General features: G+C 45.2%; 2 protein-coding genes across 2 annotated transcripts in view; both read left to right on the forward strand.

The window, feature by feature from the left end:
* LOC125945676 (uncharacterized) overlaps positions 1 to 18,264 on the forward strand; it is a 40,334-nt gene extending 22,070 nt beyond the window's left edge. The window contains exons 13-14 of the mRNA XM_049667905.1: positions 2,331 to 2,424; positions 18,237 to 18,264. Of these exons, the coding sequence (XP_049523862.1) occupies positions 2,331 to 2,419 (89 nt within the window). The 3' untranslated portion in view covers positions 2,420 to 2,424; positions 18,237 to 18,264. The remainder of the gene's footprint in view (positions 1 to 2,330; positions 2,425 to 18,236) is intronic.
* On the forward strand, positions 1,550 to 27,038 carry LOC119452363 (uncharacterized). The gene is made up of 8 exons (XM_049667906.1): positions 1,550 to 1,644; positions 5,788 to 5,868; positions 7,028 to 7,147; positions 8,113 to 8,195; positions 24,562 to 24,644; positions 25,923 to 26,020; positions 26,536 to 26,616; positions 27,031 to 27,038. The coding sequence occupies exons 2-8, from the start codon at positions 5,814 to 5,816 to the stop codon at positions 27,036 to 27,038; spliced, it is 528 nt and encodes a 175-aa protein (XP_049523863.1). The 5' UTR covers positions 1,550 to 1,644; positions 5,788 to 5,813.

Below are 27,038 nucleotides of genomic sequence, written 5' to 3' on the forward strand. Positions count from 1 at the left end.
TGCATACATCTGATTATCTTCAGATTGGGTCGATCACGTCATCCACTGTGCACAATATTACATGAAATGGAAGTAAAACATTCATAACCGTCATCCCATCAACATTACACATAAGGTACTAGATGAGGATGCGTCCCTGAGAAAGGTACAAGTTTCCGTCAAAATAGCAATCAATCGCAATAGAATTGTGATTAGACGTGACGTCAGCCAGCAGGTGGTCTCGGTACTATGATCATCCAGAACCTGCGTCCTTTAATCGGATCAAATCTTAATGTTTTATTGCCACATAGCTTTTTAGAACAGTGGCACCATCTACGTAGCCCTTTCGAACTTGACATCGGTATTTTTCTTCGCTTTATCACCTCCATAGACAACATGCGTTTCTTGTGTGGCTGCGATAGCTGAGACAGGATGTTAACAAGAAAGACTACAGCGCTGCCATAACAAACTTCATAGAATATGGCATGGCTGCATGTGCTTCGACGTCCTCCGAATTTGAGAATAAAATGTGGTTTAGCACAGCTTGCTTTGTAATGTACCGTGTAATGACAGGCTTTGCAACGGTGTTAATACGAGGTTGGCAAGATCGTAATGATGTTGAGAATGCTGTGCAGTATTCGCAAACTACTCTAAAGGTATTCGACATTCGATTCGATTGGCCTCTAGTAATTTTCGATTCGTATGTGATTTGGTCTAAAAACACTACTATTTGCACACTCCGACATCCAATTGTAAACCTTTCTACGAAAATTTCTGCTCTCGACAGGGTCTAGCCACCGACTCCGACAGCACTCTTCTGGGCCAAGCCACGGCGCCTTCGTACCTTCCTATTTGTGGCCGTATCACGTTTTATAGACACGGTAAGAAACGTCTGGCACTCATCTTTACTGTGTGCGCTGGTACGCTATGAGAAATTAGCACGAAAATCTTGAGAGGAAGCATTCGCTCGGAGCCAAGTGCAATTTTTGGTAATAATTACATGTAAAAAGAGAAATTATTTCAGACCAATTGCTGGAGGACTCTTAAGCTTCGCCTTCAAGAGGGAACGCGATAGCATTCAAAGATCCTTGACTATTTCTTACACTTCCCGGCATCTGCAGCTTATGTAATCATAATGTTCACCGGGAAACGCTGGCGGTGAATGCTATGCACGAAGGCGCGCTTTCTGGTAGAAACGTGGCCTCTTTCGTGGGCCGACCGTCTTTTATTTGTTTTGCACCTTTAATATTTCAGCCTGAGATGATTTAGAATAAAAGGCGTGCGCTGTCGGTGTTTTTTTTTTTTTTCATGACAGTTGCTTGTGGGCTGTCACTCTCAAAATTTCAAGGAATAACACTGTAAAGCATGCAAGACAACGTGTGAGCAACATTGGTAGTAAAATATATTTGGAGGGCCTGCGTGGTTGGGGATTTTCTGGGCTGCGGGCGGCAATGCCGACGCCGGATTTTCTGCGACACGGGGCCCTAAACGCTATCGCGTTAAAGCACTAGTATTTGCACACTCCGTCATCCAATTGTAAACCTTTCTACGAAAATTTCTGCTCTCGACAGGGTCTAGCCCCCGACTCCGACAGCACTCTTCTTGGCCAAGCCACGGCGCCTTCGTACCTTCCTATTTGTGGCCGTATCACGTTTTATAGACACGGTAAGAAACGTCTGGCACTCATCTTTACTGTGTGCGCTGGTACGCTATGAGCAATTAGCACGAAAATCTTAAGAGGAAGCATTCGCTCGGAGCCAAGTGCAATTTTTGGTAATAATTACATGTAAAAAGAGAAATTATTTCAGACCAGTTGCTGGAGGACGCTTAAGCTTCGCCTTCAAGAGGGAACGCGATAGCATTCAAAGATCCTTGACTATTTCTTACACTTCCCGGCATCTGCAGCTTATGTAATCATAATGTTCACCGGGAAACGCTGACTGTGAATGCTATGCACGAAGGCGCGCTTTCTGGTAGAAACACGGCCTCTTTCGTGGGCCGGCCTTCTTTAATTTGTTTTGCACCTTTATTATTTCATCCTGAGATGATTTAGAATAAAAGGCATGCGCTGTCGGTGTTTTTTTTTTTTTTTTCATGACAGTTGCTTGTGGGCTGTCACTCTCAAAATTTCAAGGAATAACACTGTAAAGCATGCAAGACAACGTGTGAGCAACATTGGTAGTAAAATATATTTGGAGGGCCTGCGTGGTTAGGGATGATTTTCCCGGTCGCGGGCGACGCCGGATTTTCTGCGACACGGGGCCCTAAACGCCATCGCGTTAAAGCACTAGTATTTGCACACTCCGTCATCCAATTGTAAACCTTTCTACGAAAATTTCTGCTCTCGACAGGGTCTAGCCACCGACTCCGACAGCACTCTTCTTGGCCAAGCCACGGCGCCTTCGTACCTTCCTATTTGTGGCCGTATCACGTTTTATAGACACGGTAAGAAACGTCTGGCACTCATCTTTACTGTGTGCGCTGGTACGCTATGAGCAATTAGCACGAAAATCTTAAGAGGAAGCATTCGCTCGGGGCGAAGTGCAATTTCCCGAAAACGGGAATTACATGTAAAGACATCAATTAATTGCTGAGACCAATCGCTGAGCCTACTGGAATGATATTTGGTGCACTTGAGAAAAAGAGGTTATCTATCCTGACGTTAGGTAGCAACACATTATTTTTTTTTTATTTCTTGCACAAATTACCAGGTCTGGTGAGCTTCGAAAATATCCAAGGACGAATTTGCAAATGCATTACGCTTCGAAAATATCCAAGGACGAATTTGCAAATACATTACTTAACGTCAAAAACAAATTGTGCTCATTCGGCAAACTATATCTGTTAGAGCATTTACGGGGGTCAAATTTGACATCTTAATTCAGAACTATTACTTTTTATTATTTATTATTATTACTGTTTATTACTGACATTAGCGGTCTATTTATTTAGCAGTGGTGTATACAACATCAAGGATGTCCTTTGCCAAGTGGAAACCAACGTTCAACGATTTAAGGTTTTCTTTTTGTGCTAAGTTCGCTGATATGTGCTACTCGTCAAGTGTCTTGTATTCTCCAATTAACAGAGCGAACTTGTGCGACCTCGCTGTAATGAAAAAACTAGTATGAATTAAGCGTGTTTATCCCATTCAGGCGCAAAATAAATCTGGCAATGGAAAACTTAACACATTAAAAGATGGAAACATAAAGGACAGGGCGCTTTAATCCAGAAAAAAATGTTGCACTGTTCTTTCTAGTTCCCTTAGCTAGGTAAGTGGGGCGAAACATTTTTCCTGTGATTGTTCCTTGATTACCTAAACATTGGCAACCTTTTTCATGTGGTAAAGATGAGAGCAATCATTCATATCTGACAGGCACAAATACACGGGGCATTTTCGGCGGCGAATTCAGCTCTTCGCTGCGCATCCCTCACGACGGCAGCGCTGTGCATTTCGTGTGCGCATGTGCTCTGGCCAGTGATCGTACTAGTCATACCTAATGGCAGCAGTCGGAGGTGACTGCGGTGGGGCCTTCTTGACAACGGGCTTAGAGCTGCCATTGCTCGGCCTACCGCGCTTTTTGGAGCATTTCTGCCGTTGCAGAAACAAACTTTCCGTAGTTGCGTGTGGCACCGAGCCATTTGACAATAATGAAACATTGTAACGAAGAGCTACTTATGGTTCTCACCGTAGAAGCTTGAAGCGGCCATTTTCCCTCGCTTTCTGATAATTATTTTTGCGTATTCAGGGCGATGGCACCACTAGTCAACTAGTGAAAATAGAGACAAACATTAGTTCCTCGTGACAACAGACACGGGTTACGTTAAAGTGGCCTAGCCCGTCATCGGTTAGGGCAATTGATGCCACCCTGAATAATGTTTCTATATCTTGCCGCCATCTGAGCCGCCTTTATTATTTCTCTGGTTCTTTTAACACGAACGTGTTTTATGCCGTGGTACACCATCAACATCCTGTAACAGATGTGACGCTAGAGCAAACGTAAAATGTTCTATGTTGAAAGGGATGGCGCCACTATCTAGGAGTGACGCGAAGTTCTGCATCAGGACACTAACAAGTGCAAACAATGATCGCTTCGGTAGTCCCAGCGCCGCGGAGGCTCCAACGCTGTGTAGCCTGGTGTAGGAGCTCAATGCCTCCTGCGGAGGTGACGACGCAGTTTCTGCACGTAGTTTGTCTTTCGCGTCCGATTAGCCTGTTCCGCCTCTTCGCCTACAGAGTGCAGCTTCAACATGCGTCAGCAGTGCTTACACGCCGCCTACTGCTTCGCATGCCATGGCGCCAACTAAGAAACCTGCTGTGGCGCAGAAAGGCAAATACGTCGACGGGTGAATCTAGCTTTGGTCAGGCGACCGACACGTCAGCGTGAAGCAGAACGCCTTCGCGCGTTCGCGGCGCACGCTGCAGAATTCTGCCACTCGCATTCCTGAAGCTGAGCGGGTCGCCACCCATCTGGCTGGCCAAGACACTACGGAGCCGGACCAAACTACTCGTATACCTTCACCGAAGCGACTCGGCAGCACGACACCGCTCGCCAACAGGACGCCGGGCGCTATGCAAACCCGCCACACGGTCGCCGACCCGCAAATCGTGCGACTTTCGGCACAGCGGACCATGAGTTCACGAAGCAAACATGCAACGGCTTCTGCGGTGACACGTTTCACTTTCGTGTTCGACCGATTCCCATGAAAGTGGCATTTCATGGTATGGCTTGAATGCAGGTAAAAGCATCGATGTGCGGGAAGATAGGTCTGCGGTTAAAGGAAAGAGGTATAAACAAATTAACAATCGCTAACCATTACAATTTGAATGTAAGGCGAGGCCTGAATCACTCGCAACATTTTACTATCGCAAACATTTGTGTTGCCGCGACAATACAGGCCTCGTAGTAACAAAACAAAGACAAAATTTAGCAATACGGTGACAGCACTTTTCTATGCGAGACAATTGCTACTGGTAGGCAGACGAGACGTCAAGCGCCATGTCTCGAAAAACTTTGCGTTTCTCATTCTTGTGTACTTCATTGCTTGACGCGATGCCACGTGACCGCTAAATCCGAGGTTAGTCCCGCGATGCCACGGAATTCAAGAGAGTTGGTAGAAAAAAATGATTGCAGAACTTGACCCCTTGGGTTTCACTGCAAAATATATTTGCGTTATGGCATCCGGGATATGGTAGGAAATGTTCAGCTGCATTACTTAACGGTGCTAATATCTACTTGTCATCACAAATTCTAGGACCGCAATACTTTAGTTGTACGTATCGGTTTCTTACGTCAGCAGACGAAACCATGATGGTCCTAAACTTCGCCTATGTTTCCTGTAGATACAGTTGATGCAGCAGTGCGTGCGTCACAGCTTTGTGAGTCCACGTGATCAAGCTTCCTAGACAGTGACGTCACTATCAAGTTCAATCGTACACATAAAGAATGCGATATCAAATTATTTACAGCGAATATATGAATATTCGAGCGTGTATCATACTTCCTGGAGCAATAAGAAACGTTTGAAACAAAGAACGCGCAACCCACAAATTCCGCCATATTGTCAAATCTGTTTTGTTAGCACTTGTTGGTTAATGGGTTTGTTAGGCCTTTTGTAATTTGCTCAAAACTCAGATGTGACGGCATTCGACAAACATGGCTGCACTTGACAATGTCCAGGCTAGCAATAAGCGATTCATTTCATGTACTCGTAGTCGAATCGGGTTACCTACCGTCTGTTGATATGGGTGCGACATTTTTTTATTTCTGCTCGGCCCTTTTGTCTTAACCTAGCTTTCGATCTCTGCAGCAAATGTGGACTGACGGGATTCTTCCATGCCGCACCGAAAACCATCCGGAGTGCTGAGCACCTCACGTGGTCAACGTCATGGTAAGCTCGCACGCGGTTTCCAGCAGCGTGTGAAACTTAAAAGACTTAAGTTTCAGCCCACAAGTCGGACGATTGAACCCAAGTGCAAAACCTGAAACCTGACATCCGAGGAGTTCAAAGCCAGTTCTAGACATGCAACAATTTCATCCGGCTATACTCGTACACATTCTCGCAGCGTAATACGCGTAAATCTTCGCCGATTTAAACAAAAAGCCAAAAATGAACTGTCCTACACGCTGTCATGCCTTTGGCATATATACGCCCTTTAATATTGTCCCTGTTTTAGACTATTTCCAGAATTCCATACAGTTTCCACGAAGTAAAGCATATTTGCAAAAAAAAGTTTCCCTTGTCAAATTCCGCCACATTGTCAAATCTGTTTTGTTAGCACTTGTTGGTTAATGGGTTTGTTAGGCCTTTTGTAATTTGTCAACTCAGATGTGATGGCATTCGACAAACATGGCGGCACTTGACAATGTCCAGGCTAGCATTAAGGGACAGTTATTGAAGCGCAGTGTCCCCTTGAGTCGAGTGGTGGCGCTGTGATCCACTTGGTGTTGTCGAGGAAGACCTTTCTAGTCGAGGCACGTTTCAGAATAACGCATCGAAAACAACAAAAAAGTCTCATGCCTGCGTGGCACACGCAGCGCAGCAACAGCGTAAGCTGGTGGAGCGGCTCAAGAGTAGCTCCAATTTGGGCGCCACGCACCACAGGGTCTTCGCGGCAGTCTGTTCGCCTCGTTTTGACGAGAACGCGATGTGAACTGTCCGCCCGGCGTCGATGGCGAGCTGAGGCTTGTAATGCTCTCTGCACAGCAGCAGTCTGCTGAGCCCGATCAAGCCTTACAACTGCAACTTACATGTCGGGCGCGCCGCGTTTGCAGGCACCTTAACTAGATGGTGCCACCACACTGGCGGAGGCTCGGGAGTTCGGGAGCACGTTGATTGCGTGCCTCGTCTGATCCCACACTGGCGGAGGCTCGGGAGTTCGGGAGCACGTTGATTGCGTGCCTCGTCTGAATCTCATATCGCAATTTTAATAAGCGTTTGCGACAATTTAACGAAATGTCTCTCGTAGCCAGATAATTGGTTTCAGAAGTGAAGCGTCTTGAATTCGATTTAACGATTAGTCGAGTGCTCAACTGTCTCTTCCATGCAGTGCGGTCTAATGCGGCATCCACGACCGGCCCTGGTAGCCATCGACTTACCACGCCTGGAGTAAGCACGGTCGACGTGCAGCCTCGGCCACGCAAAGAACCAGCCGCCGTCTTAATCTACGGTGAGAACTCACCGCTATCCTCACTTTACGTGGCAACCCTAAAGATTTATAACTGCGGCTGTTAAGATAAACTGTGACACTTGATTACGTTTCTGCCAATAACGGAACGGTCACTCTTGGAATGAACGCTACTCGAACCTGCTGAATCGTCTCTGTAAAAGGCTAGGACCCCCGAGTTTGCGAAAAAGAAAATGCTGCCTTTAACAAAGCTTGATTTGTAGTGTAAGGTGCGATGGCACTTTCCAACGTTGTAACAGGATGGGTAAATTGAAATAATATTGAGAATCATAGGCGCCGACTACGGGGTGGCTCCGGGCTCGAGCCCCTTCCGGAGTTTTCTCTGCCCCCCCCCCCCCCCCGGCGTTGCCGAAGCCCCCTCCCCCCCCCCCCCCGCTCCTAAAATGTCAGTACCAGAGCCCTGTTACCCAATCCGTTTTTTGGTTTCTTTTAAGTTGCCTCTACATTTTCTCTTAAAATGTTATTGTGGCTAAAAGCTAACTGCATCATTGTTGACGCGGACGTGCACGGCTTTCATTTATACTTTCGCTTTATCTCTGAATATCCTGGCAATAGGAAAACAAGCGCATTAGAAGCACCAAGGACGGCTCCCTCATCCGTATTTTTCACTTCAACATGTTGTTAGAATTTCCAGTGTGAAGACTGGAAATTTATATATACATATATATAAAATATATATATATATATATATATGGTTCGAAAAGCTGGTCAGGCCCCAGCCCCCCCCCCCCCCCCCGGGAATAATGAAAATTTTCCGCCTATGTTAAGAATGCTATGCAGGATTCGCTTACTATTCTCAAACTATTCTAAAGGTTTCAATTGACATTCAATTTGATCTGCTTCTGGTAATATTAAATTCGTATTGGATTTCGTCTCAAACGCTACTTTTCGCACACTCCTATATTCGATTGTAAACGTTCCTTCGCAAGCAGTTCCGCTTTTGACAGGGTCCAGCCGCCTACTCGGAGATGCCAGGACACAGCGCCTTCGTCACTTCCTGTCTGCGGCCGTATCACCTTTTATGGACACGGTAAGAACTGTCTGGCACTCGGCCTTGGAATACACGCAACGGTGTGTGCACTGCAACGCGTTGCGCAATCACCGCGAAAATGTTAAGAGGTAGCTTAAACTCATGGCCAAGTGCGAGTTCTCCATTGAAACACTTGCAGAACGTAAGAATGGTTTTACGAGACAATCACTGAGCCAGTTGGAATGAAGAGTGGTGCGTCTGCGAGAAAAGGTTTATATTTGGTGTCCGTGGGGAGCGGCATTTCGTTTTTCGGCAGGACAGGTTAAAAAATGTCAGGAGTTTCGCCCGAAAGGCGAAGCATCGATTGCGATAGCAAATTAGTAGAGTTATTCGGAGTAGGGATAGTGGTTTTATCGGCTGCATAAACTTGGACACATTCGCTTACTAACTGAATTAACAATCGTGATGTCAGTGCGCGCAAGCAAACATGAATAGATCACACTGAATGACCGCAGACAACGACTGTCAAAACGCCGCAGCGGGCGAAGGCTCGCGCGGTCTATCGCTTCAACGGAAACCGAGCGGCGAATGCACAGCGCATACAAAGGTCAGAGCCGTGTCGAGATAAGAGACGGTGCGGGCGACCGCCAACGCAGGGCAAGTTGTGCAGAGAAGTTGTTGGCAGAGGAGAAGCTGCCCCCCCTCTCCCCCCCCTCCTTCCCGCGCTGCCTTTGTTGCTTTCGCGTGGTAGATTGAGTGGCAAGATACGCCTTTGGTGCCGCAGCACAGCGCCGCCCCGCCTCCCTCCCATACCCCCACGGCCTTTCTCGCGACGGTAGCGATTGCTTTCCGCCGTGCGTGCGTTCGCTCTCCGTGATAGCGCGCGGGGAGTTCACCCTCCATGATGGCACGCGTCCCCCGCGCGCTTGGAATCTATACGGAACCTCACGGCGACGACGACGGCGACGCCGATGGCAGAAATCCGGTTGAAGTGTCCATATAATTGCTATCGCAATAAAAAATTCCAAGTTGACAAATTTGACAGAATTGACGGACGAAGTTTGCATATCCATAACTCCATACAAAAAACAGATATCTCAGTCTGTAAACTAATTCTTTTTACATCTAAACTAAACATCCAAAGCGGACGGAGCCTACATGCGAATTCAGAGCTTACTAATAAGCGTTACAAGCTTTAGGATGGTATTACCAAGGGATTGCTCACATGTCCGTGGTATGTTTCACAGCGGCTTTGGAACCGATCATTCAGCAATGGATTACATCTGATTATTCACGTAATTATCAAGCTCTCGAAATATTACCAACGTACCTCTAATAGAGACTTCCAATTGCCCCTAACTGTCTGTGCAAATTTTCAAGCTATACACACGACGTAATTCTGGGTACTTGTCCACGTAGCTTTTAAGTTCTTTTGCCGTTCCATTTCTTTAGCACAGTCGTTCAAAGGTCACTATAAGAAATATAGCTCATTACCGCCTGTTCACTTCTACTACTAAAAAAGGCAAACGTTATCTACAGGAGAAGTACAAAGTGATTCTAGACTTATGTCTCGGACTCATCCAATATGCAGTGCTGCCAGAAAATGCTCGTCTGGTGTATTCGCCGTCCTTAATGCCCTCCTACTTCAACACCGAGTTTAGCGGTTCTTCCATCTTTTCTAAACAGTCGTTGTCAGACAGTCTAAACAGTCCCTCTTCGAAAAGTCCCTGTTTGGGCAGCAGTCGCCGCATAGCACTTTACGCCCTCTCGGTTTTCTCGGGGAAGGCTACAGAGAGATGGCACCACTATCCTAAACACCAAAATGTTGTGCTGTGCCGAAAAGAAAAAGGCAGTCACAATTACTCCATAATAAACCAGAGGTATCAATCACCCTGCTGCAGCTGCCAGGTCTCTCTAGTCACTCTGTAAAACAGTGGGCTGCACACTGGATCATTTGGGCTTGCCAGGCACCCGCTGCATGCCCAAATCAGAGTTATTAATCTCGATATCGCTTGCCTTTTCAGTGCGGCAGGAATTCATCGTCGTTTCGGACGTCGCTGCCGACGCCGGAACAATCGGAAGGAATGTCCTCGTCGTCGCATTCCAGTTCGGGAACATCGCAGTGAGTTGTATCGCACAGATTGTGCTCCTTGCTTTGGATTATTCAAAGGCGAGAGTTACTCGCCCTAACCTTTCTACTTACTGCGCTATGTGCTTTGTGTATCACTTGCGTTTCCTTTTAAGCTCTGCGCTCGCTACTTTCCTGTCAAGAGTGTCATGCCACGCTGAAACAGCGCATGCCGTTCGTGGCCGGAATGTCCCGGGGAGCAACTTTAAAGGAAAATCGAAGACACACAATATATATATATATATATATATATATAGATATGACTATTGTTATTTGTCACGATCGATAACCGTCCCGTTTCTACGATTGCATAAAGTGACAAAAAGGAAACGGAAGTCGCATGTGGGTATCAAATCCCGACCAACTCGCCCCTTGGCAGTTAGAAGTTGAAATCTCCGGCCTGAACGGAGTGCCACGTTCCGTGATTTTAGGGATATTTGCACGGGGTTAGGCGTGTCCTGCGCACAGGAAAAGACTTCCGTCTCACTGGTTCGCGAATGCATTGCAATCATGCATGTTCCGAGGATTATAGCCTCGACCTAAATTTCTATTACACAACGTCAAGCGAAGAAAATCAACTTGTTTTCAAGACATTCTACTGGTTGTCAATAACAGTTTTCCTACGAAAATTACTAGAGGAAACTCGGGCACTAGTGTCTAATGTAGCTTCAAGGTCTGCGTTTCAGCCACCATGAGAACAATGGTTGTTACACATCCACCGTCGTTGCTTAGTGGCTTTGGTGTTGCGATGCGAAGCACGAAGTCGCGGGATCAAATACCGGCCACGGCGGCCGCATTTCGATGGGGGCGAAATGCAATAACACCCGTTTACTTAGATTTAGGTGCCACTTAACGAACCCCCGGTGGTCAAAATTAATCCGGAGTCCCCCACTACGACGGGCTTCATAATCGGATCGTGGTTTCCTCGCGTAAGACCCCATAATTTAATTTTGGTTGTTACACAGATTTGTCTAGTCTAAATCATATTGAAGCTCTTTGTGACTTTTTAGGTTCAACATTTTCAGTGAAATAGCGCGTTATAAGTGCCATAATTAGTGGTGATTAGGGACTTGCACAGAATCCCATTGCCTCCTGCGTTTAGAAAAGTAGTCTTGATGGCAACAACGGCAGGTAACGCTTAGTAAACAAAGTCACAAGAACATCTGAAGGCACGTAGACGAAGATGACAAATCCACCCACTAACTTCTATTTCTATGGTAGGCAAGCAATCACAGTACCAGAGTTCCCTCTAGGTATGTCACGTGAAGATCGAGCTCGTTTCAAAAGCGGTCTCGGTTTCTAAGGTCATGTTGACTGGCAGGGAGACTCCTCATGCCAGCGTTCTGTTAATGCCTCTTGTGTTTTCGTGCAGCACATTGTCCATCGGTCAACGCCTGTACCCGCACACATTTCGGTGCCCGACCGAGGATCCTACGAATGCATTGGCGAACGGGTGATTTACGATTTTTCCTTTTCGCTAAGAAGCTTGCGCAAACAGTAAATTGCCAGCGTAAAAACGAGATATCGCTCCAATATTACCGTTATCAGTTCAACACTGTTAATTTGGCTTAAAATGTTTTTCGAGGTTAAATTTGTAGGCATATCTTATGGCGGGAAAACTTTTCCACGCAATTTCGAACTGCTGTACCATCACTATTGAAAATTTGATGACAGGATTTAGTTAATAAAGAGAAGAGCAATATTTTCACGCGTTACGGGCCCCTCTACTGTTAACAGTATGAGGTAAGTGTTCGATTCAGTTAGAGCATCTCAACAAAACAGGCGTTTACTCGGGTTAGTGGAAGTAAAACGTGGCTCTGCTGCAATGGCACGTGATCCCAATATTTTTTTTTTTTTTGCAGTTGATTGAACTACAGTTCTTTTCAGAAAATTACTCAAAGCTTGACTATCAGGTTTATGGCCCTATAACAGAGAAGCAATATGAGAATTTATAAGGCTCTACCTAATATAACATTCAAATAAATGTTTTGTACAAGAGTCTAAATATAGGAGTCATTTTTGTGCAGAATTTTCGCAAAACAATCGTAAAGGTTGTGCCAGTTTCAGGTAGGCACACAGAAAATTTGTCCACTTGAGGTTGTAGTTTAGAGAAATATGATGTCTTTTTGTTGCAGCGTTACGAATTGAAGACAGCGTGTTTGTATTTCTTTTGAAACATACCAATTGAGGCAATTTTTCTAAAATAATGTGTACCTCAATTCAAATTGTTTACAGGATTTACTGCAATTTTACTTCATCTTAAAATGCAACATATTTCATTCAAATCGCTCAAGTGGTTCTCGCATACATTTTACACGTATTTCAAAAGTGAAACCAACCTCTACTACACCGAATTAACGGTCATATTAAAGGTTGTCTGCTTTCATTGCAGTGACGCCTACTGCTACATTGAATTCTGCTGTTACTCCATGGCCGAAGTTGCATCCAAGAAGCCGAGTCGACGCTGAGCAAAGGAGCCCACAGCTGTTGAGGCTAACATCACTGGCCTCAACTGTGCGACAACAGATTTTAACCGTGTGATGGCAAAAGCGTGAGTACGCACGTACAATAATTTCTCATTACTTTTCAGTTGAAATTGGTGTCTTAAAATGTCACAAATATTAGCCGTATTGAATAGCGATGACGTGCGTCAAAACCGCTCGTTTCGGCCGGATGCCACAGTCTACAGGAATAGTCATCACTGCGACATAATCGCTTCTGCTATGACAACAGGGCGTGGGGGGGTGGCGTTCTTTATGCTAAATAATTCACTTCCAGTTTGTATTATGAAAAGCAGGATTGGTAAATTACTTTGTGGTGTTTTAGACTCTTTGCTCTGTTATCTTTTGCCCCTGCTTTCTGTGCACCTTTTAAGTACTCTTCTTACCCGTACAATATAGTCCGTGAACGTGTGTTACGATTGCTAGGTCACATTCCGAATGGATACGTAGTGCCATCTTTTTGTATGTATATGAAGCAGTGCCGCTGCTTGTGTTCCTGTGTTCTTTTATATGCTGGCACACTCTAGTTGCTCAGTTATCTACACGATGCCGTACTGCAACTATCCAATCTTCCCTCTAGTTCTATCATGAAGTTATGGTCAATACTGGGGAACATGCCGCTCATCCTAACGTTGGCGTGTTTTTGCAGAGTGCGTCGACGGGGGTGGACATCCACTGTTGCAATCAGCCGCGTGCGACGCCGTTATGTGCTCGCCAGCGTCGTCTTCGCTGCTGTCCTGTGGTAAGCCTCAATTGCGAATATATATATATATATATATATATATATATATATATATATATATATATAATGACCTTGAGTTGTGGTCACAAGGGCAATCTGTCAGTCTGTTCTTGTGTTGCCTAATGTTCTGCTACATTCCTATTGCACACTATAATATACGTTGCTGTATGTACCACATCGTCAAAGTTAACGCTGGTACTCGTGGCATGAAACTCCACTCATTACTGTAAGCAGCTCGCTTCGAGGTTCCCATGTTGAACCTTCAACCGCCCCTATTCACGGCCGCCTTCACCCCCATCGCCGACAGCGTGGCTCGCCCCAGCCCCATCGCTTATATTCACCGATTCCCTATACGGACGCTCCTAGCCGGAAAAATACAGCGCTTTGAGGTGACGCCGCGTTGCTCCCTACGCAGCTAAGTCTTTACTAACGCTGCCCACTCATATAAACGTTGATGGCATGCAAGTCGATTGTGTTTCTGTATCTGCTCTTATAGACACTGGGGCTTATTTATCTGTAATGAGCGCGGACCTTCGTAACCGGCTGAAGATATTAACACCCGCCACGACGCCTGTTGTCCGTGTCGCCAACGGCGGAACAGCGCCCGTTGGTATGTGTGCGCCCGCGTCTCCTTCGCCGATGGCTCCATTATCGTTCTATTCAGTCATCACCCACTGTCCCCACGACATCATACTCGGCTTGGACTTCCTCTCAGCGCATTCTGCTCTCGTAGACTGTTCAGTCAGTACTCTCCGCCTTGACCGGCCTGTTCTGGATCCCGCCGAACCACACCCTGCAGTCGCCTCAGTTCCGTAGACTTCGTTCGCTTGCCACCGTCGGTACTGACTTAAAGTTGAGTTTGTGTCATGTTGTGGCGCTTTCACCCTAATGTTTGAAACTTTGTCTGTCCGTGGCGTCACTTGTCACATGAGTGTTTCTATATAGGTATGCTGCTTGCGTGAAGTAAAGGTAGATGTTGTTATCATGACCTGGTATCGGAGTCGGGCTCAGTTCCTTCCTGCCCGCACCCGGCTGCACTCGGCGTCCGCCCCAACAACAGCACAGAGTGTCAGAAGTGGGATTTTCTGGCATTCAAAGGGCATTGCCCTACCTAACTTGGTACTCGTGACCCCGGAAATAACAGCGTAAAACTTGTGACAGCTGCTATGTTTAAATAGAGAAAATAAGGTTTGTTTTTACGATAGTATAAAGTGTTGAGACACGAAATAACTTCTACTGAATCGATGCTATACTCTACTATGCGGTGCCATCACACAAACTCCGCCTACAGCCAATTATCTCCAAGTAAACCATTGATGAGGCGACCTTTGCCTATTACGACGCTGAAAGTAGTATAGGACGTCTTGTAGATATCTGAGGAGCAAAAATTTGCTTGGTTGTGAGGGAACCGGAAGGGGTCTGTCGGAAATGCTTAATTGAATAATTAACACAATTACGGTAAATATTTTACTGCAAATTAAACGGCGCTTATCTGGAAATCTGTGCCTTTTCTCTTTTCTGACTACAGACCGCGAGACAATCGCAGATGTAAGCATAGCAACGTCAATTCGTTAAATCAGTTTGGTTTACGTGCGAATGAAGTCGATAAAGACGAAACTTTTTTTTTGATAATCAACAGGTTAAGCGCGTTGAAGTTGTGTACGCCATGGTGGTTTTGCTTTGTAACGTGTACATGTCTAACACCCTGAGCATGAAGCAGATTTTATGACTGAACAGCACGCAATCTTAGAAACGCCCATCTCGCGCTCGCAGGAATTCGCTGGGCGGTTTTGGATGTCGTAGTTTCGGCGGCGTACTCCACAACGGGAACTTCGAGGGTAAGATAGCGGACAGCCCAGTCATTTCTTTGTTTACGGCTATTGCATCCAAATTTTAGAAAATTCTAATCCCGAATTGTGTGCAGTGCGGCTTCAGATATGCCGCGGTGCTTTACAAGGACTTTTTAACATCTATGGCTAGAGCAGTCTAAATTCACTCAATTGCAGCTATAAACATGTCTAGCTACGTCAATAAAATAGCACTGTCAGTAGAAATGCACGGAATTGAAAGTTCTCTGTCCAATTCTTAATTTTTTTTTATATCGCCTGTGGCGGATAGGACAATTGAAATACTTGCGACGATTGCACGATGCCGCGCTTATTACACTCAGTAGAGCTTTGACCACTACAAATTTTGTGTGTGATGCGTTAATCTTAATAAAATAGCAATGCCTGAGTTTCAGAACTCCCCGTATTACCGTGAATTCCGTCTTAAATATCAGGAAACGATGGAATAACTTATTCCCGCGACACCTGCTTGTCACGTCATGAGGTTGGCACGTCAGCATATTTTTTTCCTGAACTTCCTCTCAACAGGCACGGCCAATACATGCGAATATAACATCGTATCGCCGATTTCCAGTTTTCTAACTTTGAACTTCGTGTTTTGTAAAATACATATGAAATTTTCGCCGATGAATCTTTGCGCTACATTAACCTATTGTCATTTGTGCTAGTAGGGACCCCATTTTCATTTCGCGAAAAATCTTCCGTGCCGAGAACATCATTGTGGGGTCCAATGTCTTTCAGTATTATACCACGCTAAAGATACGTATATGCAAACAAAAATCGAAGGCACCTATGGTGCCTTCGATTAAAAAAAAAAGGTGGTTAAAAAAGGTCGCCGAAAAAATAGGCGCACGCGTTTTGTTCAGCGCAACGGCCAAGCTGTCGGCGCTATGCAGCAAGGTAAACAAGGCCACTGAAATGTAATCTGTGAGAAACAACACAGAAAACGTTGACTGCGCATATGCAGTTTAGAAGATTCCGCTCAAGTGGAAACGCTGCTATTACATTGACCAAACAGGCCGACGTTTGAGTGACGGCTCAGAGAGCATGCCTACGTAATAAAAGGGTCTGTGCCCAGCCATTGAGCCCAGCACTGCAAAAAATGCGGCTGCAAACCTCTGTTTAAAAAAAACACTACTATTTGCACACTCCGACATCCAATTGTAAACCTTTCTACGAAAATAACTTCTGCTCTCGACAGGGTCTAGCCGCCGACTCCGACAGCACTCGCCAGCCGCCGACTGTTGTGGGCCAAGACACGGCGCCTTCGTACCTTCCTGTTTGCGGCCGTATCACGTTTTATAGACACGGTAAGAAACGTCTGGCACTCATCTTTGGAATGCACGCAATGCTGTGTGCACTGGCACAATATGAGCCATTACCACGAAAATCTTAGGAGGAAGCTTTAGCTCGAGGCCAAGTGCAATTTTCCGTTTTATTTACATGTAAAAGACAATTGATGGGACCAATAGACCAATCGCTGAAGCTATTCGAATGATGAGGAGGTTAACTATCCTGACGTTACGAAGCAAAACATTTTTTTTTATTTCTGGCACAAATTACCAGGTCTGGAGAGTTTCGAAAATATCCAAGGATATCTGTTAGAGCATTTACAGGGGTCAAATTTGACATCTTACTTCAGAACTAATGTGAAGTTGTTACAACCTTTAGGCGTGTTTCGATAAGGTTACGACTGACATTAGCGGTCTATTTATTTAGCAGTGGTGTATACAACATCAAGGATGTCCACTTTGCCAAGCTTCTAGAAACCAACGTCCAACGATTGAAGGTTTTGTTTGTTTGTTTGTTTGTTTGTTTGTTTGTTTGTTTGTTTGTTTGTTTGTTTGTTTGTTTGTTTGTTTGTTTGTTTGCCACGTTTGCTGATATTTGCTGCTCGTCAAGTGTCTTGTATCTCCAATTAACAGAGGAGACTTGTGCGACCTCGCTGTAATGAAAAAACTATTATAAATTAAGCGTGTTTATCCCCTCCCGGCGCGAAATAAATCTGGCAATGAAAAAAATTCTGTTAACATCATTTTCGGCTTTTCATGCTTTATTTTTTTCACAGGACTTTTAGATTAAACAACCGAACACTGTCGTATTCGATTCGGTCCCTCAAAGTCTGGGTCCATACATCTGAATATCTTCAGATTGTGTCGATCACGTCGTCCACTATGCACAATATTACATGAAATGGAAGTAAAATAATAACGGTCATCCCATCAACATTACACATAAGGTACTAGATGAGGATGCGTCCCTGAGAAAGCCACAATTTCCCGTCAAAATCGCAATCAATCGCAATAAATTTGGGATTACACGGGACGTCAGCCAGCAGGTGGTCTCGGTACTATGATCATCCAGAACCTGAGTCCTTTTATCGGATCAAATCTGAATGTTTTATTGCCACATAGCTTTTTAGAACAGTGGCACAATCTACGTAGACCTTTCGAACTTGACATCGGTATTTTTCTTCGCTTTATCACCTCCATAGACAACATGCGTTTCTTGTGTGGCTGCGATAGGTGAGACAGGATGTTAACAAGACTGCAGCGCTGCCATAGCAAACTTCATAGAATATGGCATGGCCGCATGTGCTTCAAAGACCTCCGAATTCGAGAATAAAATGTGGTTTAACACAGCTTGCTTTGTAATGTACAGTGTAATGACAAGCTTTGCAACGATGTTAACACGAGGTTGGCAAGATCGTAATGATGTTGAGAATGCTGTGCAGTATTGGCAAACTATTCTAAAGGTATTCGACATTCGATTCGATTGGCCTCTAGTAGTTTTCGATTCGTATGTGATTTGGTCTAAAAACACTATTTGTACACTCCGACATCCAATTGTAAACCTTTCTACGAAAATTTCTGCTCTCGACAGGGTCTACCCACCGACTCCGACAGCACTCTTCTGGACCAAGCCACGGCGCCTTCGTACCTTCCTATTTGTGGCCGTATACTCATCTTTACATCATTAGGGCCTTCGTACCTTCCTGTTTGTGGTCGTATCACGTTTTGTAGACACGGTAAGAAAAGACTGGCACTCATCTTTACTGTGTGCGCTGGTACGCTATGAGAAATTACCACGAAAATCTTAAGAATCTTTAGCTCGGGGCCAAGAGCAATTTTTTGTTTTTATTACGTGTAAAAGACATAAATTAATTGATGGGACCAATAGACCAATCGCTGAACCTATTCGAATGATATTTGGTGCACTTGAGAAAAGGTTGAACTATCCTGACGTTAGGAAGCAAAACATTATTTTTTGATTTCTTGCACAAATTACAATGGTGGTGAGTTTCGGAAATATCTAAGGATATCTGTCAGGAGCATTTACAGGGGTCAAATTTGACATCTTAATCAGAACTAATGTGAAGTTGTCGCAACCTTTAGTCGTCTTTTGAAAAGTTTATTACTGACATTAGCGGTCTATTTATTTAATAGTGGTGTATACGACATCAAGGATGTCCACTTTGCCAAGTGGAAACCAACGTTCAACGATTGAATGTTTGTTTGTTTGTTTGTTTGTTTTTTTTTTGCTAAGTTTGCTGATATTTGCTACTCGTCAAGTGTCTTGTATTCTCCAATTAACAGAGCAGACTTGTATGACCTCGCTGTAATGAAAAAACGATTATGAATTGTGATTAATTTTAAATCGGTTTATCCCCTTCAGGCGCGAAATAAATTTGCCAAGGAAAAAAAATTACCTTAATAGCATTTTCGGCTTTTCATGCTTTATTAAAGAATCATTAAAAGATGGGAACATACATTTTACTTTTCGTAGTTTTCCCCTAGCGTTCACTTTTGTCGACAAGGCGCTTTAACCCATAAAAAATTTTACACTGTACTTTCTAGTTTTCTACCTTTTTTGTGTGGCAAAGATGAGAGCAATCATTCAGAGCCGACAGGCACAAAAACACGTGGCATTTTCGGCGGCGAACTCAGCTCTTATATAATAAATAAGAGGAATTAATATATACATATATATATATATATATATATGGAGAGAGAGCGTCAGGTCTGCGGTTTGCCCCCCCCCCCACTCGAGAAATAGGTGGTACGCCTCTGCTTAACGGTGCCAATATCTACTTGTCATCACAAACTGTAGGACTGCAAAACTTTAGTGTACGTATCCGTTTCTTATGTTAGGACTAGTATATATATATATATATCTATATATCTATATATATATATATATATATATATATATATATATATATATATATATATATAGTTTTCTTAGCTATTAAAATATCGAATGATATTTGGTGCACTTGAGAAAATTTTGAACTATCCTGACGTTAGGAAGCAAAACATTTTATTGCGATAGCAATTCTATGGACACTCAAAAGCAGATTTCTGCCGTCGGCGTCGCCATCGCCGTCACCGTGAGGTTCCGTATGACGTCAATGGAGATGAAATCGTCGCCGCGCGCCGAACGCTGTATGTGCGAGTGAAAGGGCGCGAGGGACGCGCGCTTTCACGGGGAGTGAACGCACGGCGGAGAACAAACGCGCGTTCTGCTCTGTGCTCCCTTAAGGGCTGCAGAAGTAGGCGTCTCTTTCCTCCTCTGCAATCACCATATATGTAGAGCAAACGTGCCTTCTTCCGACGCACGAAAGGCCGTGGGGGGAGGGGGAGGGAAGGGAGGCGACGTTTAGCTGCGGCACCAAGTGCCTATTTATATCAGAGGCTCCGGCAACAATCACCAACGCCGCAAGCATTTTGAGCGAACGCGGGCAAAACGCCGACGGCGTCGACAACAGTTCTGCGTGTTGCCGGTGCTGCTGCATGTCCAAGTTTATACAGCTGATAAAGCTGCTATCATTACTCCGTATAGCTGTCTTCAAATTTGCTATCGCAATTGATGCTTCACCTTTCAGGTGAAACTGCGACAACTTTTTTTATTTCTTGCACAAATTACAAGGTTGGTGAGTTTCGGAAATATCTAAGGATATCTGTCAGGAGCATTTACAGGGGTCAAATTTGACATCTTAATCAGAACTAATGTGAAGTTGTCGCAACCTTTAGGCGTCTTTTGAAAAGTTTATTACTGACATTAGCGGTCTCTTTATTTAACAGTGGTGTATACGACATGACATAAGGTTGACCTTACGACATGACGTAAGGTTTCCAGCGTGTGCGGGAGATAACTTCGCCTATGTTTCCTGTAGATACAGTTGATGCAGCAGTGCGTGCGTCACAGCTTTGTGAGTCCACGTGATCAAGCTTCCTAGACAGTGACGTCACTAGCAACGTCAATCGTACACATAAAGAATGCGATATCAAATTATTTCCAGAGAATATATGAATATTCGAGCGTGTATCATGCTTCCTGGAGCAATAAGAAACGTTTGAAACAAAGAACGCGCAACCCACAAATTTGATGTCGCAGCCCCTTTAACGTTAGCTGTTTGCTTTAAATGCGGGCTGTGTGCACTTGAACGCAACTAATTCAAGCATTCAAGCGGCAGTTTCGCTGGAACTTACCGACAATATTTCGAGTCGGCAGGCTATCCTAATATCTCTACAAAATACGATATAATTTGTTTTATTTACGTAAGGTTTCCAGCGTGTGCGGGAGATAATCAAGTAGGAGCTGACTCCACGTAAGACACTGTGCAAGTGGCACATCGCATGAAAGCGTTGTGTGAAAAAAAAATGGTCACAGTTTCGCCCTAAGGGCGAAGCAATGAATGCGATAGCAACACAGCAATGTCATACGAAGTAAGGTGAGCGGCTTTGGTAGCAATATGAATTGTAGTAAACATGAGCTGAATAAGTATGCAGGTGTGCTGCGGCGTAAGTAGACCGACATGAAGAGAGACTCGATGACCACGAGAAGGCGCGTGTGAAACGGTGTTAATGAGAAGCGCTTCCCGTGGGCATCGCGTGCGAAGGGACACACCTGTAGCGCTGCACTGCCGATCCGGGCAGCATTGCCGTGCGTTGGAAAATGTGGCCCGACTATTACTAACTGAATGAACAAGCGTGGTGTGAGCGCGCACAAACGAACATGAATAGATCACACTGAATGACTGCAGACGACGACTGTCAAAACGCTGGCAGCAAGCGCATACGCCGCAGCGGGCGAAGGTACGTGCAGTCTATCGCTTCAACGGAAACTGAGCGGCGAATGCACAGCGCATACAAAGGTCAGAGCCGTGTGGAGATAAGAGACGGTGCGGGTGAGCGACGAGCGCGGTTGTTGGCAGAGTACATGTGCCCCCCTCCCGCCCCCGCTCCCTCCGGTGCTCGCTTCCCGCTTCCTTGCTGGCGCGTGGAAGATTCGAGTGCGTTCGCTCTCCGTGATATTTCCGCTCGGGCATACGGCGCGCGGCGAATATTTTATCTATACGGAACCTCACGGCGACGGAAGAAATCCGGTTGAAGTGTGAGTTGCTATCGCAATAAAAAGCGTTTTACCCCCTTATTCTACCCAACGTTTATATATTCATTTTCGCTGGATGTGTCCCCAGGGCACAGATTTTTGAATGTACATGATCTCCATAAGTATGTGTTAATTTAACATTATATCAATGTATTATAGATTCATTTCATGTACTCGTAGTCGAATCGGGTTACCTACCGTCTGTTGATATGGGTGCGACATTTTCTTATTTCTGTTCGGCCCTTTTGTCTTAACCTAGCTTTCGATCTCTGCAGCAAATGTGGACTGACGGGATTCTTCCATGCCGCACCGAACACAATCCGGAGTGCTGAGCACCTCACGTGGTCAACGTCATGGTAAGCTCGCACGCGGTTTCCATAAGCGTTGCCTATTGCACCGATAGCCGTTACGTTAACTATTAGTGCAAACCTTAACAGATTTCGTTGTCGCAAACGCTTATTAAAATTGCATGGCGTTACGAAAAGTCTCTTTGAAATTGTTTAGCAATAGAGAAGAAATGAATGATTTTGGCAGCGATTACGGTTACCACAGAGGCATACATATGACTGAATTGCTAGAGGTAGCAACTTGACAAGTACTAATTGTGAAACTTTGAGTTTCAGCCCACAAGTCGGACGATTGAACCCAAGTGCAAAACCTGAAACCTGACATCCGAGGAATTCAAAGCCAGTTCTAGACATGCAACAATTTCATCCGGCTATACTCGTACACATTCTTGAAGCGTAATACGCGTAAATCTTAGCCGATTTAAACAAAAAGCAAAAAATGAATTGCCTAACACGCTGTCAGTCAGGCCTTTGGTATATATACGCCCTTTATTATTGTCCCTGTTTTAGGTTATTTCCGGAATCCCATACTATTTCCACGAAGTAAAACATATTTGCAAGAAAAGTTCCACTTGCAAATTAAAACCTATAGTGCAGAAAGAACGTCCTTGGTCACCGGCACTCCCTTGGGTGTTCCACTCTTACGGTGTCTCCTAATTTTCATATTTATTTTTTTCTCCGAGAGGAACAACGTTATCAAGCTCCACAAATGGTCCACTTACTTAGTGAAACACAATTGCCAAAATGCCCCGCGATTCGTGAATGTACGCTTCGCCTTCGGGAGACCCACTTTTATCGCTTCTCGATAAGCGGGCTGCCTGACTCAGTCGGTCACGCCTTGTCAAATTCCGCCATCTTGTCAAATCTGTTTTGTTAGCACTTGTTGGTTAATGGGTTGGTTAGGCCTTTTGTAATTTGCTCAAAACTCGGATGTGACGGCATTCGACAAACTTGGCTGCACTTGACAATGTCCAGGCTAGCAATAAGGGACAGTTATTGAAGCGCAGTGTCCCATTGAGTCGAGTGGTGGCGATGTGATCCAGTCGGTGTTGTCGAGGAAGAGCTTTCGAGTCGAGGCACGTTTCAGAATAACGCATCGGAAACAACAAAAAAGTCACAGGCGAACCGTGGCACACGCAGCACAGTCACAGCGTAAACTGGTGGAGCGGCTCAAGAGTAGCTCAAATTTGGGCACCACGCACCACAGGGTCTTCGCGGCAGTCTGTTCGCCTCGTTTTGATGAGAACGCTGTGAACTGTCCGCCCGGCGTCGACGGCGAGCTGAGGCTTGTAATGCTCTCTGCACAGCAGTCTGCTGAGCCCTATCAAGCCCTTACAACTGCAACTTAAGGCGCGCCGCGTTTGCAGGCACCTCAACTAGATGGCACCACCACACTGGCTGAGGCTCGGCAGCTCGGGAGCACGTTGATTGCGTGCCTCGTCTGAATCGCATATCATCGTCTGCGCCTGCGGACACTGCGTTTGCAGGCATTTTATCTAGACGGTGCCACCATACCGGCGGAGGCTCGAGTCGTCTCCCCCTTCGTTCTTAAGAGCGTTGGCAAGCGCTTGCGTGGCTCAGTGGTACGGCATCCGGCTCCCACGCTGCGGGCGCGGGTTCCATCCCGGCGGGAATCGGGTGGGCGCGTTTTTTTTTCGTGTTTCCGGCGATAGCGGTTACGCGGCAGGAGCCGCCAGCCGCGGCATCATCGCGACCCGAAACGGCTATTGGAATGAGCAAATAACAGCTTACGCTGTAAAAACTGTTTGAGACGTAGAAACTTTTTGCCGGAGTCACCCTGCCCCTCCAATCCTCTCGGATGTCTCTCGTAGCAAGATAATTGGTTTCAGAAGTGAAGCGCCTTGAATTTGATTTAGCGATTAGTCGAGCACTCTACTGTCTTTTCCATGCAGTGCGGCCTACTGCGGCATCCACGACGTGCAGCCTCTGTCACGCAGAGAACCAGCAGCCGTCTTAATCTACGGTGAGAACTCGCCGCCAACCTCACTTTACGTGGCAACCCTAAAGATTTAGAACTGCGGCTGTTAAGTTAAACGTGACACTTGATTACGTTTCTGCCAATAACGGAACGGTCACTCTTCGAATGAACGCTACTCGAGCCTGCTGAATCGTCTCGGTAAAAGGCTAGGAATTTAGGATTTGTAACCGGCTAGGACCCCCGAGTTATCGAAAAAAAAGCTGCCTTTAACAAAGCTTGATTTGTAGTGCAGGTTGCGATGACACTTTCCAACGTTGTGAGTAACAGATTGGGTAAATTGAAATAATGTTGCGAAGGCTATACAGTATTCGCTAACTATTCTCAAACTATTCGAAAGGTATTAGACATTCGATTCGATCTGGTTCTGGTAATATTAGGTTCGTATTCAATTTCGTCTCAAACGCTACTTTTCGCACACTCCTATATTCGATTGTAAACGTTCCTTTGAAAACATTTCCGCTTTTGACAGGGTCCAGCCGCCTACTCGGAGATGCCAGGACACAGCGCCTTCGTCACTTCCTGTCAGCGGCCGTATCGCCTTTTATGGACACGGTAAGAACTGTCTGGCACTCGGCCTTGGAATACACGCAACGGTGTGTGCACTGCAACGCGTTGCGCAATCACCGCGAAAATGTTAAGAGGTAACTTTAACTCGGGGCCAAGTGCGAGCTCTCCATTGAAATACTTGCAGAACGTAAAAATGGTTTTACGAGACAATCACTGAGCCCATTGGAATGAAGTGTGGTGCGTCTGCGCGAAAAGGTTTATACGTGGTGTCCGTGGGGAGCGATATTTCGTTTTTCGGCTGGACAGGTTAAAAAAAATTTCCAAGTTGATATTTGACAGTGTCGACGGGCGAAGTTTGCATATCCGTAAGTCTACACGAAAAACAGATATCTCAGTCTGTAAACTAATTCTGTTTACATATAAACTAAACATCTAAAGCTGACGGAGCCTACATGCGAATTCAGAGCTTACTAATAAGCGTTACAAGCTTTAGGATGGTATTACCAAGGGCTTGCTCACATGTCCGTGGTATGTTTCACAGCGGCTTTAGAACCAATCATTCAGCAATGGATGACATCTAACTGATCATTCACGTAATTATCAAGCACTCGAAATATTACCAACGTACCTCTATTAGATACTTCCAATTGCCCCTAGCTGTCTCTGCAAATTTTCAAGCTATACACACGACGTAATTCTGGGTACTTGTCCACGTAGCTTTTAAGTTCTTTTGCCGTTCCATTTCTTTAGCACAGTCGTTCAAAGGTCACTATACGAAAGATAGCTCATTTCCGCCTGTTCACTTCTACTACTGAAAAAGGCAAACATTATCTACAGGAGAAGTAAAAAGTGATTCTAGACTTGCGTCTCGGACTCATCCAATATGCAGTGTTGCCAGAAAATGCTCGTGTGGTGTATTCGCCGTCCTTAATGCCCTCGTACTTCAACACCGAGTTTAGCGGTTCTTCCATCTTTTCTAAACAGTCGTTGTCAGACAGTCTAAACAGTCCCTTTTCGAAAAGTCCCTGTTTGGTCAGCAGTCGCCGCATAGGACCTTACGCCCTCTCGGTTTTCTCGGGGAAGGCTACAGAGAGATGGTACCACTATCCTAAACACCAAAATGTTGTGCTGGGCCGAAAACGAAAAGGCAGTCACATTGCCTCCATAATTAAACCAGAGGTGTCAATCACCCTGCTGCAGCTGCCAGGTCTCTCTAGTCACTCAGTAAAACAGTGGGCTGCACACTGGATCATTTGGGCTTGCCAGGCACCCGCTGCATGCCCAAATCAGAGTTATTAATCTCGATATCGCTTGCATTTTCAGTGCGGCAGGAATTCATCGTGGTTTCGGACGTCGCTGCCGACGCCGGAACAATCGGAAGGAATGTCCTCGTCGTCGCATTCCAGTTCGGGGACCTCGCTGTGAGTTGTATCGCACAGATTGTGCTCCTTGCTTTGGATTATTTAAAGGCGAGAGTTACTCTCCTAACCTTTCTACTTACTGCGCTGTGTGCTTTGTGTATCACTTGCGTTTCCTTTTAAGCTCTGCGCTCGCTACTTTCCTGTCAAGAGTGTCATGCCACGCTGATAACAGCGCATGCCGTTCGTGGCCGGAATGTCCCGGGGAGCAGCTTTAAAGGAAATGAAAGACACGCAATATATATATATATATATATATATATATATATATATATATATATATATATATATATATATATATATATATATATATATTAGGTAGAAACTTATAAATTCTCATATTGCTTCTCTGTTATAGGGCCATAAAGCAATCACAGTACCAGAGTTCCGTCTAGGTATGTCACGTGAAGATCGAGCTCGTTTCAAAAGCCGTCTCGGTTTCTAAGGTCATGTTGACTGGCAGGGATTCTCCTCATGCCAACGTTCTTGTTAATTAATGCCTCTTGTGTTTTCTGCAGCACATTGTCCATCGGTCAACGCCAGTACCCGCACAGATTTCGGCGCCCGACCGAGGATCCTACGAATGCATTGGCGAACGGGTGATTTACGATTTTTTTTCCTTTTCGCTAAGAAGCTTGCGCAAATAGTAAATTGCCAGCGTAAACACGAGATACCGCTCCAATATTACCGTTATCAGGTCAACACTGTTAATTTGGCTTAAAAATGTTTTTCGAGGTTAAATTTGTAGGCATATCTTATGGCGGGAAAACTTTTCCACTTAATTTCGAACTGCTGTACCATCACTATTGAAAATTTGATGAGAGGATTTAGTTAATAAAGAAAAGAGCAATATTTTCACGCGTTCGGGCCCTTCTACTGTTAACAGTATGAGATAAGTGTTCGATTCAGTTAGAGCATCTCAGCAAAACAGGCGTTTACTCGGGTTAGTGGAAGTAAAACGTGGCCCTGCTGCAATGGCACGTGATCCCAATATTCTTTTTTTTTTTTTGCAGTTGATTGA

The sequence above is a fragment of the Dermacentor silvarum genome, chromosome 5 (assembly GCF_013339745.2).
Source record: "Dermacentor silvarum isolate Dsil-2018 chromosome 5, BIME_Dsil_1.4, whole genome shotgun sequence".
In the NCBI taxonomy this organism is placed as follows: Eukaryota; Metazoa; Arthropoda; class Arachnida; order Ixodida; family Ixodidae; genus Dermacentor; species Dermacentor silvarum.